At 38.0% G+C, this 14,963-nt stretch overlaps 1 protein-coding gene across 9 annotated transcripts in view; it reads right to left on the reverse strand.

Annotated features, from left to right (window-relative positions):
* Map4 (microtubule associated protein 4) overlaps positions 1–14,963 on the reverse strand; it is a 163,494-nt gene that overhangs the window by 32,673 nt on the left and 115,858 nt on the right. For all 9 annotated transcript variants that reach the window (XM_071600671.1, XM_027932117.2, XM_071600666.1 and 6 more), the window contains one exon: positions 13,878–13,991. In XM_071600671.1, coding sequence (XP_071456772.1) covers positions 13,878–13,991 — 114 coding nt within the window. The remainder of the gene's footprint in view (positions 1–13,877; positions 13,992–14,963) is intronic.

Raw genomic sequence — 14,963 nt, forward strand, 5'->3', positions numbered from 1 at the left:
TATAAATAAAAAAATGGGTTGGGGACGTGACCAAGTGGTTAAGCACCCATGGGTTCAATCCCTAGTGTGGGGGCAAGAAGGGAGATGGCCAAGTCAGTATCATAAACCAATTTAGAACCACAGACATAATCACACTCACCCACAGGACAGAGCTGTAGCAAGGAACTCAAATCTCCCCAGCCACTGTGATTTTACATTGAGTTGGTGAACAGGAACTTACATGAAGTCTTAAAAGGATGAGGCTGCCCATGGAAAAAGATGAGTACTTAAATCCAGAAGACATAAATTCTAAACTCATGTGACACTGCAATTCCTTGCCTCTCTAGGTTATCATCCTTCCCACTCATTCAGAACTGGCTTAAATGTCCTTGTAGAGCCTCCCAGACTTCCTCTCCCAAAGTGAGTCCTTTATATTTTCATAAAACTCTACCTCTTTCTAGGACTTGGAAAATACATGATAATCTTTTATTTATATGCCTTTACAGGGAGATTCCATAAGACAGAAATGTGCATGTGACCAGCATAATGCTGGACACAGAGTAAACAGGCTCTCAAAAAACGGTCTGCTAAGCGAAAGAATGGATGGATTCCTTTTACATTGCCTCTATGTCATTTGACCAGATCCTTCCCATAAAGTTGTCTTCAATTCATCCCAAGAGGTAATGACTTTGAATATTCTTTGGGTTAAAGATTTTATTCTAAGTCTGATAAAAGGGTACGGATTTCTGTGTGTCTGATCAGAAGATGGATTCTAAGACTCTTATCAGATATATAATGACACATCAAGCCTCCAAAGGCTTGATCCCAGCAGATGTATTGGCAGATGTTTCTGGGTTTTGCCTTATGCCTGGAGCTAGTATTTAACCTGTTCAGGGCCTTAGGTTTTATATGCTCTGGTGACTGGTTTCTCTGCATTCTTTCTTATCAGTTACTAAGGCAACACTGCTTTCCAAATGGACCAACTGTTCTGGGTTATTGTCTCTAGGAAATAATTCTAATAAATTATCATTACAATGAAAGTTGATAATTCTACTAATTATAGTGACGAATGATACTCTTTACTAATTACAATTTCCAAACTGAATGCTGTGAAGATAAAATCTATTACCTGGAAGCAAATGATGGTTGTGTTATACATATATACACATATGCAAAACCATTTCAAAATCATATTCTACTGAATTTTAGAAACATCTCTTAGGACAACGTTTAACTCATGATTTTCCCGATTAACTTTCAAAAGTTGGAAAGCAGATTGAATGAAAAAATGAAGCTAGTAATTTGATTTACATGACCCCAAAACGTTATCATTGTTATAAACGAAAAATTCTCCAAGAAGTACAACTTCGGAAATTCCAGGCCTGTGTTCGTTTAAGCATAGTATTGACTTTCCCATGGCCTCCCCCTACAACAAGAGAAAATCATCAAACTAAGACTAGACAGAAACACAATCCCTACCCCCAATCAGCATAAATCTAAGATCCTTTGCCTTTGGAGGCACACATAGGACGCTCAGGATCATTTAGGAGATTATCTACTTTTCTCTAATCTCCTTTCAAAAAGCTTCACAGATGTCCCTGTTTCCCAAAAAAACTTTAAGTGCTGGTCAGACAACAATGTTTGCTATTCTTCAAATATTCCATGCACCTGCAGGTCACTGTGCAATTACACAAACTAACCCCTAGAATGCTTTATCCCATTTTGCTCAGCAAACTCTTAGCCATACTCAGACCCATTCACACCCCACAGAGTCTTGCTCTCCTACTATGGCTCAGTCCCTGTCTGCTCTGTAATCCTGTGGCATATAGCTTGTGCTTCTATTCTCTTACTAAAGCAAACTTCTCTCACTGGAGTAATATCATCTGTTTATCTGCCCTCTTTGGAATCATCAGAGTACACAATGTGTTTCATTATCTACTTTTACAGTGTAGGAAAAACCTCACTTGTTATCTATTAAATGAAAGAATTAACTAAATACCAAAAAGTCCAAATCATGTTGCATGCTCATATTTGTAGAATAAGCAAGCCTTATACAGTTAAATTTTGCTTAAACATACAAAAATTACCAACCACTTTAAAGACTAACAATTTCAATCTGTTCACAGATAAGATGACCCGCTTTAGTAAATGTGTCACAGGTAAAAATAATGAAAGTTACCTTAACTGTTCCCTTCATATTTTCAAGAAGTTAACATATTTGTAATACTGAAATTCAGAAGCCAAGTTGTTTATCATTTTTTTTCCGAATCCCCTAATGCTACTGTCAGTCAGAGGGAAAAAGTGAGAAGTGAAAGAATGCAAAGGAAAAAAATTTCCTTTTAAAAGTAGGATATTAAGGGGCTGGGGATGTGGCTCAAGCAGTAGCGCGCTCGCCTGGCATGCGTGTGGCCCAAGTTCGATCCTCAGTACCACATACAAAGATGTTGTGTCTGCCGAAAACTAAAAATAAATATTGAAAATTCTCTCTCTCTCTGTCTTAAAAAAAAAAAAAAAAAAAGAGAGTCTGATTACCACCATAATTAAAAAAAAAAAAAGTAGGATATTAGGTGGCAGGGGGTATACATCGGTGGTACAGTTTTTGACTACTATATTAAAGGCACATGGTTTGATCCTTAGCACTTAAAAAAAAAAAAAAAAAGTAAGAGAGCAGCTCAGTGGTAGAACACATACTTAGTACACATGAAACTCCGGTTCAATACCCAGCACCCTCCAAAAACAGACAGAAGATAAAAGCAGGGTAACCAAAAGTTTGAATTAATATTACAAAAATTATATGCTCTCTCTCAAACAAGGTAATAGTAGCATTGACTACTTAGAATTGTTTGAAGTTAAGAGTTTAGAATGGGTACATGGTTAAGTTTCACTAAATGGTAGCTATTTTTAACTATGTGACATTTAGAATCCTAATAAACTTCATTAAGATGCTAGTAAGAAAAAGGCCAGAGAAAGAGAGGGCAAGTGGGGGGAAGCAATGGGAAAAGGAACTTAAGTGATGGCACTCCAGTTAAGACGTTATCAAATAGGTATTCCTGTGGTTGTAAAATAGTAGCAGGTTCTAAGATTACAAATGATTTTTTTCATCTGCTGAGCATATTTTATTTATGTACAAGGGCCTTGAAACTGTTAAGATTCTGGGTTTATAAATTACTTCAAGTTTCACACTAAGAAAATTTCCTACCATAAACTGACATTCCCAGCTGCTAGGAGACAGTTGAAGTGCTCAAGCAAACTGAAGAAAAAGAAATGAAACTAGATTAAAAAAAGAGACCAGGGTTTAGCATGGCAAAGGCAAAGCCTATCTATAGGAATCCCTAATTGTGTCATTTGCAGTAACAACACCCCATGTGCACTTTCACAGCTCTACTTGGTTTCCAGGGAACAACTAAAGGGGGTACCAGAATCACATGGAACATCCTTTCAAACTTGTGCTTCCCTGCTTCCCTTCACAAAAAAACAGTCCCATAAGAAGTTCATTTCTGACAAGTTGAGCCCAGACTTCCTGAAGTATCTCATTAATCCTTCCTGGCTAGAATAACATGCATAAGATGTTAAGAAACTTTCAAGTTTCCCTGAACTTGAGAGTAGCATGGGGGAAAAAAAAAAGTTACAGGAGAGAAAACAGTACGATGGAAGAGACTTGAGCAATATATTTAATTTTCCTATCTCCAAACAGGATAAAATCAGCAAAATCATTTATAATTCAAAGAATGTCTTCAAGCATCATTTATATGTAAAGCTCTATGCTGGGTATGAAGAACAACACATGAATAAATCAAACACAGATTTTGTGTGGAGAATAAGACATTAGTGTGGAGTTAAAAGACCTAGATTCTCATCCAAAATTAATTTCTGATTCACAATTTATGTCCTCATGCGTCTATTTCTCCAGCTAGAAATGAGTTTAGCAACTATTTTAAATACTGTTTAAAAAATACATATAATTACTAATTAGCAACCTTCATCTTTTACTTTGGCAGTGCCTAAAAACTTCTGGAAGGTTCCTCTGAGGCAAGAATATAGATAGCATTAACTTTAATGAGTCAACAAGACTTGGATTCCAATTCTAGCTCTGCCACTTTACTATCTATATGACCTTAATCTTGAGAGCCTCCATTTTCTCACCCTAAAATGGAATTTTTCACAATACTGTAGTGTGTGTGTGTGTGTGTGTGTGTGTGTGTGCCATAAGGCGCTCCATGACAGTAGGTGTATTAGATAGAGGGTGAGAGGAGGATGGGGAGACAGAGAGAGAGAGAGAGAGAGAGAGAGAGAGAGAGAGAGAGAGAGAGAATAAATAATTGCAATTGCTATTCCACTAATATCTTTACTGAAAAAAATGTTGAGAAACATCTGACCACAGGACAAATGAGGACAAGATAACATGAGAATCAGTGGTAATCTAGGTGGGGGTAGGACAGTTAACGAATAATTCAAAGTAAGGAACAAAGATAAAATTTAATAAGCCAAATCTAGTACCAGTCATGGATAAAATATCAGAGCCTATATGAACCACAAGTGGATGGGCATAATGGGACACCCTGTTTAGATTCCTACCAGAAACTCTGTATTCCCCAACACACCAGTGCGAACCCCAGAACCCCAGGCTCGCCTGAAGCTCTGCACCTGCACATTTGCCTGGTTCCTGGATATGCTGGAATAAGTTTTGCCAGAAATACACAAAATCTTTTTTTTTTTTAAGAGAGAGAGAGAAAGAGAGAGAATTTTAATATTTATTTTATGGTGCTGAGGATAGAACCCGGGCCGCACACATGCCAGGCAAGTACGCTACCGCTTGAGCCACATCCCCAGCCCATACAAAATCTTTATGAACAAGATAGTCATACAATAGTGATAAACCAACACCTGACAATAAGATATATTATACTGTTGAATAAAATAACTCAACATACAAAATATTGATTCCCATAAGAATAATCTAGATACATCATTGACACAATAGATTTTTCTTCTTTTACAAAATTATACAAGCCAATTTTCAGATTTATATATAATAATAATAATAATAATAATAATAGGACAACTCTGAAAAAGAGCAACAGGGCAAGTAGTGCTTGCCCTACTACTATTAAAATATATTAAGCCAGGTTGTTACTGAAGTTTGAATGGAGAAAAGATCAATGGTTAGGGGGTGAGAGAAGTCCAGAAATGCACCAAGCTGTTCACAAATTATAATGAGATGCCCAAGTAACCCTACGTCACATTTAATAAAAATAAATGAAAACAACAACCCAGAAATAAGCGAATTTTAGAATGCTGTCAGACTTAAAAAGTTGTTAAAAATTAATAGAAAATATTTTTATAAATTCTGAATGGTGATGAATTTTATAAATATTATTGATGATACACAAAGTAGTCATTAAATAATCATGAAATAAACCTAGCTTGAAAAATAATTTTTTGCCTGTTGTATCAGTATGTACAACAACAAGAAGTTGCATTAGTGGAGAAAGTACAGGGGAATAATTCTTCATCTGTGCTGATGATAGATTGTAACTCTGGTACATCTCTGTGGCCCTATGCTGAACAATTTGGCAATAACTTTCAAAATCATAAATACACCTTCTTCAAACCAGAGCTAACTCTGGAGTCCCTTTTTTTGTTTGTTTGTTTATTTTTATGTGGTGCTTAGGATCGAACCCAGTGTTCACTTGTGCTAGGCAAGTACTTTGCCGCTGAGCTACAGCCCCAGCCCTAGAGTCCTTTTTAATCAGTCAGAAGCACTTGCAGGAATATGACTTTTTAATTTTTTTAAAATCTTTTTTAGTTGTAGATGGACACAATACCTTTATTTTATTTTTATATGGTGCTAAGGACCGAACCCAGTGCTTCCCACATGTGAGGCAAGTGTTCTACCATTGAGCCGCACTCCCAGCCCCAGGAGTACGACATTTTGTAAACACAACGAATGAGGTTGTTTTCTTTGTTCTGATTTATAAGGATCTTTTTTAAAATTGTTAAATTTAAAAGGCAAAACCAAGCCAGGTGTGGCAGCACACACCTGTAATCCCAGAGACTTAGGAGGCTGAGGCAGGAGGATCTCAAGTTCAAGGCCAGCCTCAGCAACTTAGTGAGACCCTATCTCAAAATAAAAAATAAAGGGCTGGGGACATAGCTCAGTTGGTAGAGTACTTGCCTCACATGCACAAGGCCCTGGGTTCAATCCCCAGCACCTCAAAACAAAACAACAACAACAAAAAGAAGGTGAAAATAAAAAATAAAAAGGGTTGGGGTGTAGCTCAGTGGCAGAGTGGTCCTGGGTTCAATCCTTACTATCTCAAAAGGAAAATAAATAAGATAAAAAGCAGGGCATACATCAGCATGTCTCATATATAAAACCAGGAAATATGTACTTTCAGTATAAATGGTCTGGAAGGATGTGTGCAATACAATTAAAATTGGTTGCCTTATACAGCAAAATACTTATATAACAAGTATTCCTTACTGGACACAAATCTATGCATAGCACAAGAGGGAAAACTAGAAGGGGTTAACGGAGGGAGGCTGACTTACATTTTACTGCAAATTCCTTTGTACCATGTAATGTGTTAACCTACTCAAAAAAAATCAGTAAAACTTTTTTTTTTTTTTTAAACTAAGTACAGAGTTTACCCTAAGGGAAAAGGTAGAGTAGAATTCAGAGAAGAAACAATACATTTTTTAATCTAAAATCCATTACACTCCTCTCAGCCACTCTTCAAGGACACTCCTAACACGGAGACTCTGAGCTTGACCTCACCAAGTCAGGGCCTCAAAAGCTCTGTGGCAGCTGTAGCTTCCCAAGAACAACAAATCCCTTTTCTGCACTTCTTTGGAAATACCATGCAAAAAGTATTTCTTTAGCATACTAAGCATATCTTTGGAAATACTGGCTAGATTTCCACAAAATTTACACATTACCCTTTGGATCACTGCTAAAACTAAAGAAGTGGCCTAGAAGCCAAAAGTAAAGAAATGCATAGAGGGGCTGGGGATGTGGCTCAAGCGGTAGCACGCTAGCCTGGCATGTGTGCGGCCCGGGTTCGATCCTCAGCACCATATACAAACAAATGTTGTGTCTGCCGAAAAACTAAAAAATAAATATTAAAAAAAAAAAAAAAAAAAAAAAAAGAAATGCATAGAATGATGGGATGTCCTGTACATGCTACTGTATTCACTTTGCCTTGGTAAAAGGGTGGCAAGTAGAAGGAAATTAAAGCAGGAAAAAAATGAGTATATTGTACACAAATAATAACATTTAGCATTCTTTACTTATATAGCAAGTATTCCTTACTGGATACAAATCCATGCATAGCACAAGCTTTACACAAAAGAATAGGTCCATACCATGCAGAATATAACCCCATGATGAAGTCTCTGCAAAAGCCTGACAGACTGCTTGACTAAGGCCAACTGGTAAGTTTTTGTTTTTGTTTCAATTTCTGGTCAGTATCTCTATCATGCAAGCTGAGAAAGAGCAATTTATAAAAAACATCATTTGTGAGCTGCAAAAAAACCTCAAAGGCAAGGAAACACATTTTCAAGGTTAATTTCAGGGAAGTTTATATATTAAGTGCATACTTTTCAAGAGGGGAAAAAGGCTAATATTCCTAAATCTTATATAAATCATCTTAATCTCATTCTAACTGCTTGATTAATTAGATCCAAAAGGGAAAACATTATTAGGAATCCAAAATAGGCAAGTTTTATGAACTATGTTTCATAGACAATGCCCAAAATCTAACCCCTTAACTGTTTGCTAATGGCTGTAAGCAGCAAACTGGTCAAAGAATGTGGCTGTATCTAGAGATCATTTCCCACTATTAGAAATAAAAATAAAGACTATGCCCACCAGTACTAGTCTGAGGCTACCATTTCCCCAGAAGAGAGCAAATCATTTTCATTTGATCTATAAGCAATTTAGATATTTAGTCCCACTAGCACAAGCTACATATTTACTAGGGGGAAAAAAAATCTCGTGTACTCCACTAAACATGAAGCATTTTTTTTTCCTCCTATTAATCCTAAAACCAAACAATGCTTTAAAAAAATGGCTGTAAACATTACACATAGGAGACACAATTTTTAAAAAATTAAATGGTGGATGGTGAAAGACTTTCTTTTCAACTTCCCCTAAAATTCAAGGTTCAGGGCCAGGTAAAAAGGCATGCAAATGAGACCACATCCTCCTCAAGCTGGACACAGGGCATGCCTTGGCTGCAGAAAACATGTAAGTAGCAGTTATAGGTTTTCATGCCAACAAACTAAGATTAACAAGGATGAGTAGAGTCTGGATGGAACGAAGGCACAAGTTTTTTGCCTTTTTGATGCAGACTCAAAAGCCACAAGCGCACACATTTTGTCATGACAGGTTCATACCACTGGACTTCAGGTGCTTGGATCTCTCTCGTTCCTGGGTTGTAGATTTTGGCATAAAAGGAGTAAGTCCTCGGGACTTGGTAGGTCTCATATAGCCTTTCATTGGTTCTATTATTCTGCTTTTATCTTCCTTCTTTCCTTCTCCCAGTACCTTTGGTTCCGATTTTTCTGTCATTTTCTGAGGCTCTTTCTTGATGTTTTCTTTGAGTTCTGGGAGTTGAAGATCCTTGGAAGCAGCCATTTCTAACTTATCTACCACCCCTGAAAGAGGAACTTCAACTTTGCCACATGAGAAACTGGACTGGAGTTCTGGTGTTGGTGGGGAAACACATTGTAATTCTGTGACTTCAGAAGCCAGTATAATTTCTTTAATTTTATCCTTTTCACTTTTTGGAGGCAAGGGAGTCATATCAACCTCCTTATTCAAATAATCTGGGCCCTTAGAATCTCTATCTTTAGTATTTTGGTCCTCGTGGTAACTGATCTTTTGTGCTTTGTCTCCCAATAAGTCAGAAATTTGAGCAGAAGTAGAACCTTTCTCAGTCTCCTCCTCTGTGTTCACTGAAGATGTTTGGAAATCACCCCTATCTCCATATGCTTCTAGGACTCTGGTCTCTCCTGGCAAGCCCTGGTCATCTGTGGGAACTTTAGGAAGAAGGTGCCCTTTTGCTGGCCCTGGGATTTGCTCTACTGAACAGATAGATTCACCACAGAGTGGCAACTCAGATTCTCCTACCACATGCCCTTCATCTACCCCTGCTTCATTTTTCATGGGAACAGCAAACTCACTTTGATTCTTAAGACAGCGATCTTCCTGACTATTCACTGTTTCTATGGCTGCTGTAAAAGGCAGGGCAATTCCTTCTGTGCTGGCAGATGGCACAACAGCAGAGGGAGTCTTGGGTCTTTCTGGCCCTGGGACCCCATCTTTGTTGCAGTTATTTTCCACTAATAATTTAGAAAGCTGAGCTGGGGCTCTCTCTTCCCCATTTTTTGCCAAGGTGTCTGGTAAGGAATCATTTTTCTTTACTACTTGAGGAGGAGTAGTGGGCATTTTTTCACAGGCTGCTGATTCTACAGCCTCTATAGGAGCTGACTTATTCATGAGCCCTGACAGTGTTCTGGGACAGGTAAATGTAATATTTCTATTTTCGTCCACATAGCCCATTCCTTCAATTCTGTGGTCCCCTGTGGTTTCCATGGGAACATGTATTTTTGTTGCATCTAACTTATTCTCCAGAATGTGCTTCTTGGGAAAACTATTTTTAACTTTTTTGCTTTTTTCATCACTACTCCTTTTATTTGGTTTGTCAGCCACTGCTGTGTGTCCCTTGGTTGCATCTGTCTTGTTCTCTTCAGATGCTATTGAGGGAGCAAATCCTGTCTCCTGAATTTGGTCTTGGCAGCTCACATCTGTCACCTTGGCAGCTGGTTCAATAATAGCAGAATCCTTGGCTGTATTTGTTTTGTTGCCCTTAGGGGCCTCAAGCTCAGCAGAATTAACCTCAACATTTTTACCTTTTTTGTCAAGTGCTTCCACTGTGTGTGTACCTGATACATGAAAGAATAAAGAATCAAGTATTTGGGGGGAAGTGTGTCCTAATTCCCTGTTTTTATAGGGAATGTTATCAGATAGTTCTCCATCCTTCCCTACAAAAGGTGGATTAGGAATTTCCTCCTTATCATCCATTCTAGTAGGTTCTATGGGATAATTAATTTTAGACTTTTTGTTTCTGCCTTCATTACTTCTCTTTTTAGTCGTTTCAGAAAACCAAGGAGTTGACTCATGACCCATCCAAGGACAACTTCCTTCCTTGCTCTGGTTACTGACACGTGTATTTTTTACTAAGGCTCCTCTTTCTGACCTAACATCAGAAGTCCGAGTCAAGGTTGATCTATTTTCCAAAGGAATCCATGCCTGTAAAGTGCTTTCCACACTAGGATCTATTATCTCCTTAGGCTCCCCCATCACTACTGCCTCAGTGAAATCAATCATGGTTCCTGGTTGCTTTGAAGAATCTAATCCCAGCTCATCTCTCTTATCCTCAGTAGTCACTCTTTCGGTTTTAAGAATTGGTTCACTTAACCCAAGAACAGCCCTTCCATCATTCTCACTGTCCAGAACATATAGCAGGTCAGATTTAATTCTTGGCTTCCCAGAATTCATTCTCACTTTCCCAGAACTTCCCCTTCCCTTCCTGTTTTTGCCATCACCTGTCATTCTCTTAAACGGCTCATTCCCTAGCCCAGGAGCCTGAACTGACACTTGGCCTTGCAGCTGCTCAGAAGCCAAGATGTTGATTTCCTCTCTTTGCTTGGGAAATGCTTCCCTTTCTAGTTCTTTAACTTCTACAGATCCTTTAAGAAACACTTTCTGGTTGACATTCTGTAGTTTAGACATTTTACTTTCATCATTCTCTTCTTTGAGACTATCTTCTAATGGATTACTTGCTATCAAAGTTGGTATCAAATTAGGCAATTCTTTTGCTGCTATAGGTTTTGAAACTCCACCCACAACCTCTTGGTTCAAGATAGGAGAGCGAGCCTCTTTGGATCTGATCTCCAAAAGAGTTTCAGCTTTATGTTCAGAAATTTCTGTCAGGGATCCTGTCAAGTTAGGAAGGCCCACTATCTGGCCTTTATCCACAGGGGTCTTCAGGAGGGGTGCAGGTTGTGATTTGTATTCATCCAGCTGCAACAATTTCTTATCTTGGTTATGTGGCACTGATTTGTTTCCTCTGCCACGTTCCTCTACTCTCAGCTTGGACTGAGAATTTTCTGCAGTTTTTGGAGATTCTTCTGGACACAAAGTAACTCTGAGATTCTCTGAGATAAAGTTCTCACCTTCTAGTTTGGCTGCTCTAGAGTCACCTCCATCTCCTTTTTTCAATTTCTCTCTGGATACAAGTCCACATTCCATGTTCACAGCAGTGGACTGACTAGGGAGGACACCTGATTTATGGGTATAACTGTTATGCCCTTCTGCACTGTCATCATTCCAAGATCCCCCAGCCCGGGGTTGAGAATATCTCTTTTGCTTTGGTTTCTTCTTCTTTTTCTTCATCGCCATTGGCATGCTTTCTATATCCCAGGCCTCCCTGCCGAGATCCCTCTGGGCTTCAAGGAAGTCAGCATGAATACTTTTCCTTTGGTTCCCAGGATAACCACAGGAAGGTGAACCAGAGACCCAACCCGACTCAAACAAAGGGAAAGGGCCTAGCCTGGGATCAAGAGTCTTCTGTGGAGTCAAGACTTTCAGCAGCTCAGGAGGGGCCCTGGTAGGCTTGGGCTGGGCTGACCTGCAGTCACTGGATCTGCAACCTTGTGTGCCTTGTGTGAGAGGGGCACCTGCAATACATGAAGTTGGCTAAAATTCTAAATAACAAGCTTCTTGTTATTCTTTCTTAAAAAAAAAAAAACAATAGTTCATTTAGTGACTCATTTAAGCAGTCTGTTTCCACCAATCCATATACTAATTTCTTTAGGAAAACCATTTATTCCCAAACATTTCTTATTCTTAATTGGGATTATCATTTCAGGTAAGAATTTTTTTCAAACACATTTACAAAATATTTCAAACTTTTCTTTTTTCTTTTTTGGTACCAGGGATTGAACTCAGGGACACTCGACCACTGAGCCACATCCCCAGCCCTATTTTATATTTTATTTAGAGACACGGTCTCACTGAGTTGCTAAGCGCTTCACCTTTGCTGAGGCTGGCTTTGAACTCGCGATCCTCCTAACTCAGCCTCCCCCGCCACTAGAATTATAGGTGTGCATCACTGCGCCCAGCAAAATATTTCAAACTTTCTAACCTCTGTAATAAACTCACTCACTACTTATAAATCTCATCTGATTTATTTCTCCTTGTAATTATTAATAGGTACACAAATCTCAATTCTAAACAAGAAATTGTACTTATTTCTTTTTTGGTGATGTTTATTAATTGAATGAATACTTATGATTTGGGACAGAATTTATAATTCTAAGAGTCTGTCACCAATATTATACTGATCTGTATCCAATGAACTAGACTGATTCTGGGAAACAGACCCAGAAGGCCAGATTTATGCTGTTTAAAATTTTAAAAAAAGACTAAATAGTATTTTGGCCAGAGAAAAATTCTTATCATTCCAGAACCAGAACATCCTACTTTAAAAGACAAATGTGTTAGATTTCAATGTTCTGTTCTTAAATGTATTTCCCAAAAGACAAAGAAATATGCATAATGATAGTAAGCTGACAAGAATTTCAACAGTTAGGACAAGCACCCTTGGAAAAGTTTCATGAAGTAACACAATTTGGATCCAAATTCCTGGAAAGAAAATCACTAAAGGCAGTCTTCAATGATTCCTGTCAAGTATGACCCAATAAAATGATTTCAAAATACTTAACTAGCACCTTTTGTTTTTGTCCTCATCCCTCCAATGTCCTCTAAATCCTTAATATCTCAGGTTAATTTTAGGTTTTGTCAAAAAATTGTGAGCCATAGCACCTCACAGTATTTATTACACTTAATTTAGGAATTAATCAGCAGCAACTTGATGCCATCACTTACACTATTTTCTTCAATTATTATGTAAGTCTTTTAGAGTTCATGCCTGGGAACTTCTCTTTCTATTCAGGTAACAATATAATAATAACTCTAGGTGCTTCAATTATTTGGAAAACAGGAAGATCAGCGAGAACAAGGATGGATATCTATGTGCCTTAGGATGGTCTATCTTGTATACAATTAGCACTTACTAAAATCTTTACTGACATTCTCAGTCAGTAAAATAACATTTAAAATTCATTTATTTAGCTCCTACTTGCTGCTAGACAGTGTGTAAACTCTAGGGACTCTAAATGAATTAAGTCCGAGCACTGCCCTCAAGGAGCTCACATTCCCATCATAGCAACAGAAAAGTATACAGAGAATCATCAAGTTGACAATCATATGCACGTGTTCCTGGCTTATCAACAAAAACATGTAATCTTAGAAATCACTGACTGAGCAAACTTAAAAGTTTTACAGTATCTTAGAGCAGTATCCCTCAAAGTTTAATACATGTGAAAATTACTTGGGGTTGCTGTTAAAATTCAGATTATAATTCTATAGGTCTGAGAAAGAGTCCAAGATTCCACATTTCTAAGATGTTCAGTCACAGTGCAAATGCTGTTGAGCCATGGAACACACTGTAACTAGCAAGACTTTATAGAACTTAATAGTTGAACAAACAGATATAGGCAAATAACATACCTAAGACTACTAAGGAGAGTCAACAGATGAAATAGACCAAAATTTAGTGTCCTGAGTTGATATAGTGGTGATTTTAAATATTTAACAAGTTGACCTTCTGCCTAAACAAAATGAAATCCAATGAAGAAAGGAAACTGACCTCATAAACTATACTGCTAATAACAACACAACCAGGAAAGCAGGGACAATGTCTACCAACATCACTTCAATCACTCCTAGTTTAAGCTGTTTGAGAGTCCATTTGGTTTTCTTCACTTACCTGAGGTCTCTGAAGAAAGTTCAGAAGGCTGACTGCTGATTGGTTTCTTCTGTTCTAATTTCTCTAACACAGAATCTGGCAAGTTGTCCTTTTGGCCCGTGGCTGTGACTGGTTCTAAAGGTAATAGTACAGATCACATGTGGGTAAGAGAGTAACTATTTCAGATATTTTTCCACCCATGAGAAATTAAAGGTGGCAATCATTTTTGAGGAATTCTCCTATAATAGGCAGCAGAGATGAAGAGCAGGTTAAGAAGTAGTCAGGAGAGTTTCTGTTTCTATCTTTCAAGATGGGAAAAATGACAAACTCTTTTAAGTTGGGAATAATTCAGTGAAATGGCAGAAAACAAACTAATGGCTGGGGCAATATACTTGACTTGAAAAGGAGAAATGGGACCTATTACAAAATGAGAGGAGAGGTTGGCCTTAATTAGGAGCAGGAATAGTTATAAAAATAGGAGAGGGGGTTGTCGTTGTGGCTCAGTGGTAGAGTACTTGCCTCTCATGTGCAAGGCCCTGGGTTCGCTCTTCAGCGCCACATAAAAATAAATAAAATAAAGGTATTGTATCCACCTACAACTAAAAAATAAATATTAAAAAAAAAACAGGGACTGGAATTGTGGCTCAGTGGTAGAGCATTTGCCTGGCATGAGTGAGGCACTGGGTTCGATTCTCAGCACTACATATAAATAAAGGTCCATGAACAACTTAAATATATGTATATATATATGAAATTAAAAAAAAACAGGAGAGAAGTCAGAGTCTATGGATACAGATACAAACTGTGTAGATGAGCTAACAGACGATTGTGGGTGTTTTATTTCATTGCAATTATCTGGAAAATAGGAAGATCAGCAGATTGATAAGGTATTGGAGGTTGGAGGAGGGTAAAGGTAAGAAAGAGCTGTCTAGGAGAGTAGGAATATGAATAGATTTGCAAAGCACAGTGAGACTATTTATTTTAACTGGCATGATGCCTGTCCCTTAGTCTTCTGGAAGGTAATAGTAAAGATCACATGTGGGTAAGAAAGTATTTTTCTGTGGATGATATAGTGTCCACTTGAAACTATACCCTGGTAAACAGAAA

This window comes from Marmota flaviventris, chromosome 1 (assembly GCF_047511675.1).
Source record: "Marmota flaviventris isolate mMarFla1 chromosome 1, mMarFla1.hap1, whole genome shotgun sequence".
In the NCBI taxonomy this organism is placed as follows: domain Eukaryota; kingdom Metazoa; phylum Chordata; class Mammalia; order Rodentia; family Sciuridae; genus Marmota; species Marmota flaviventris.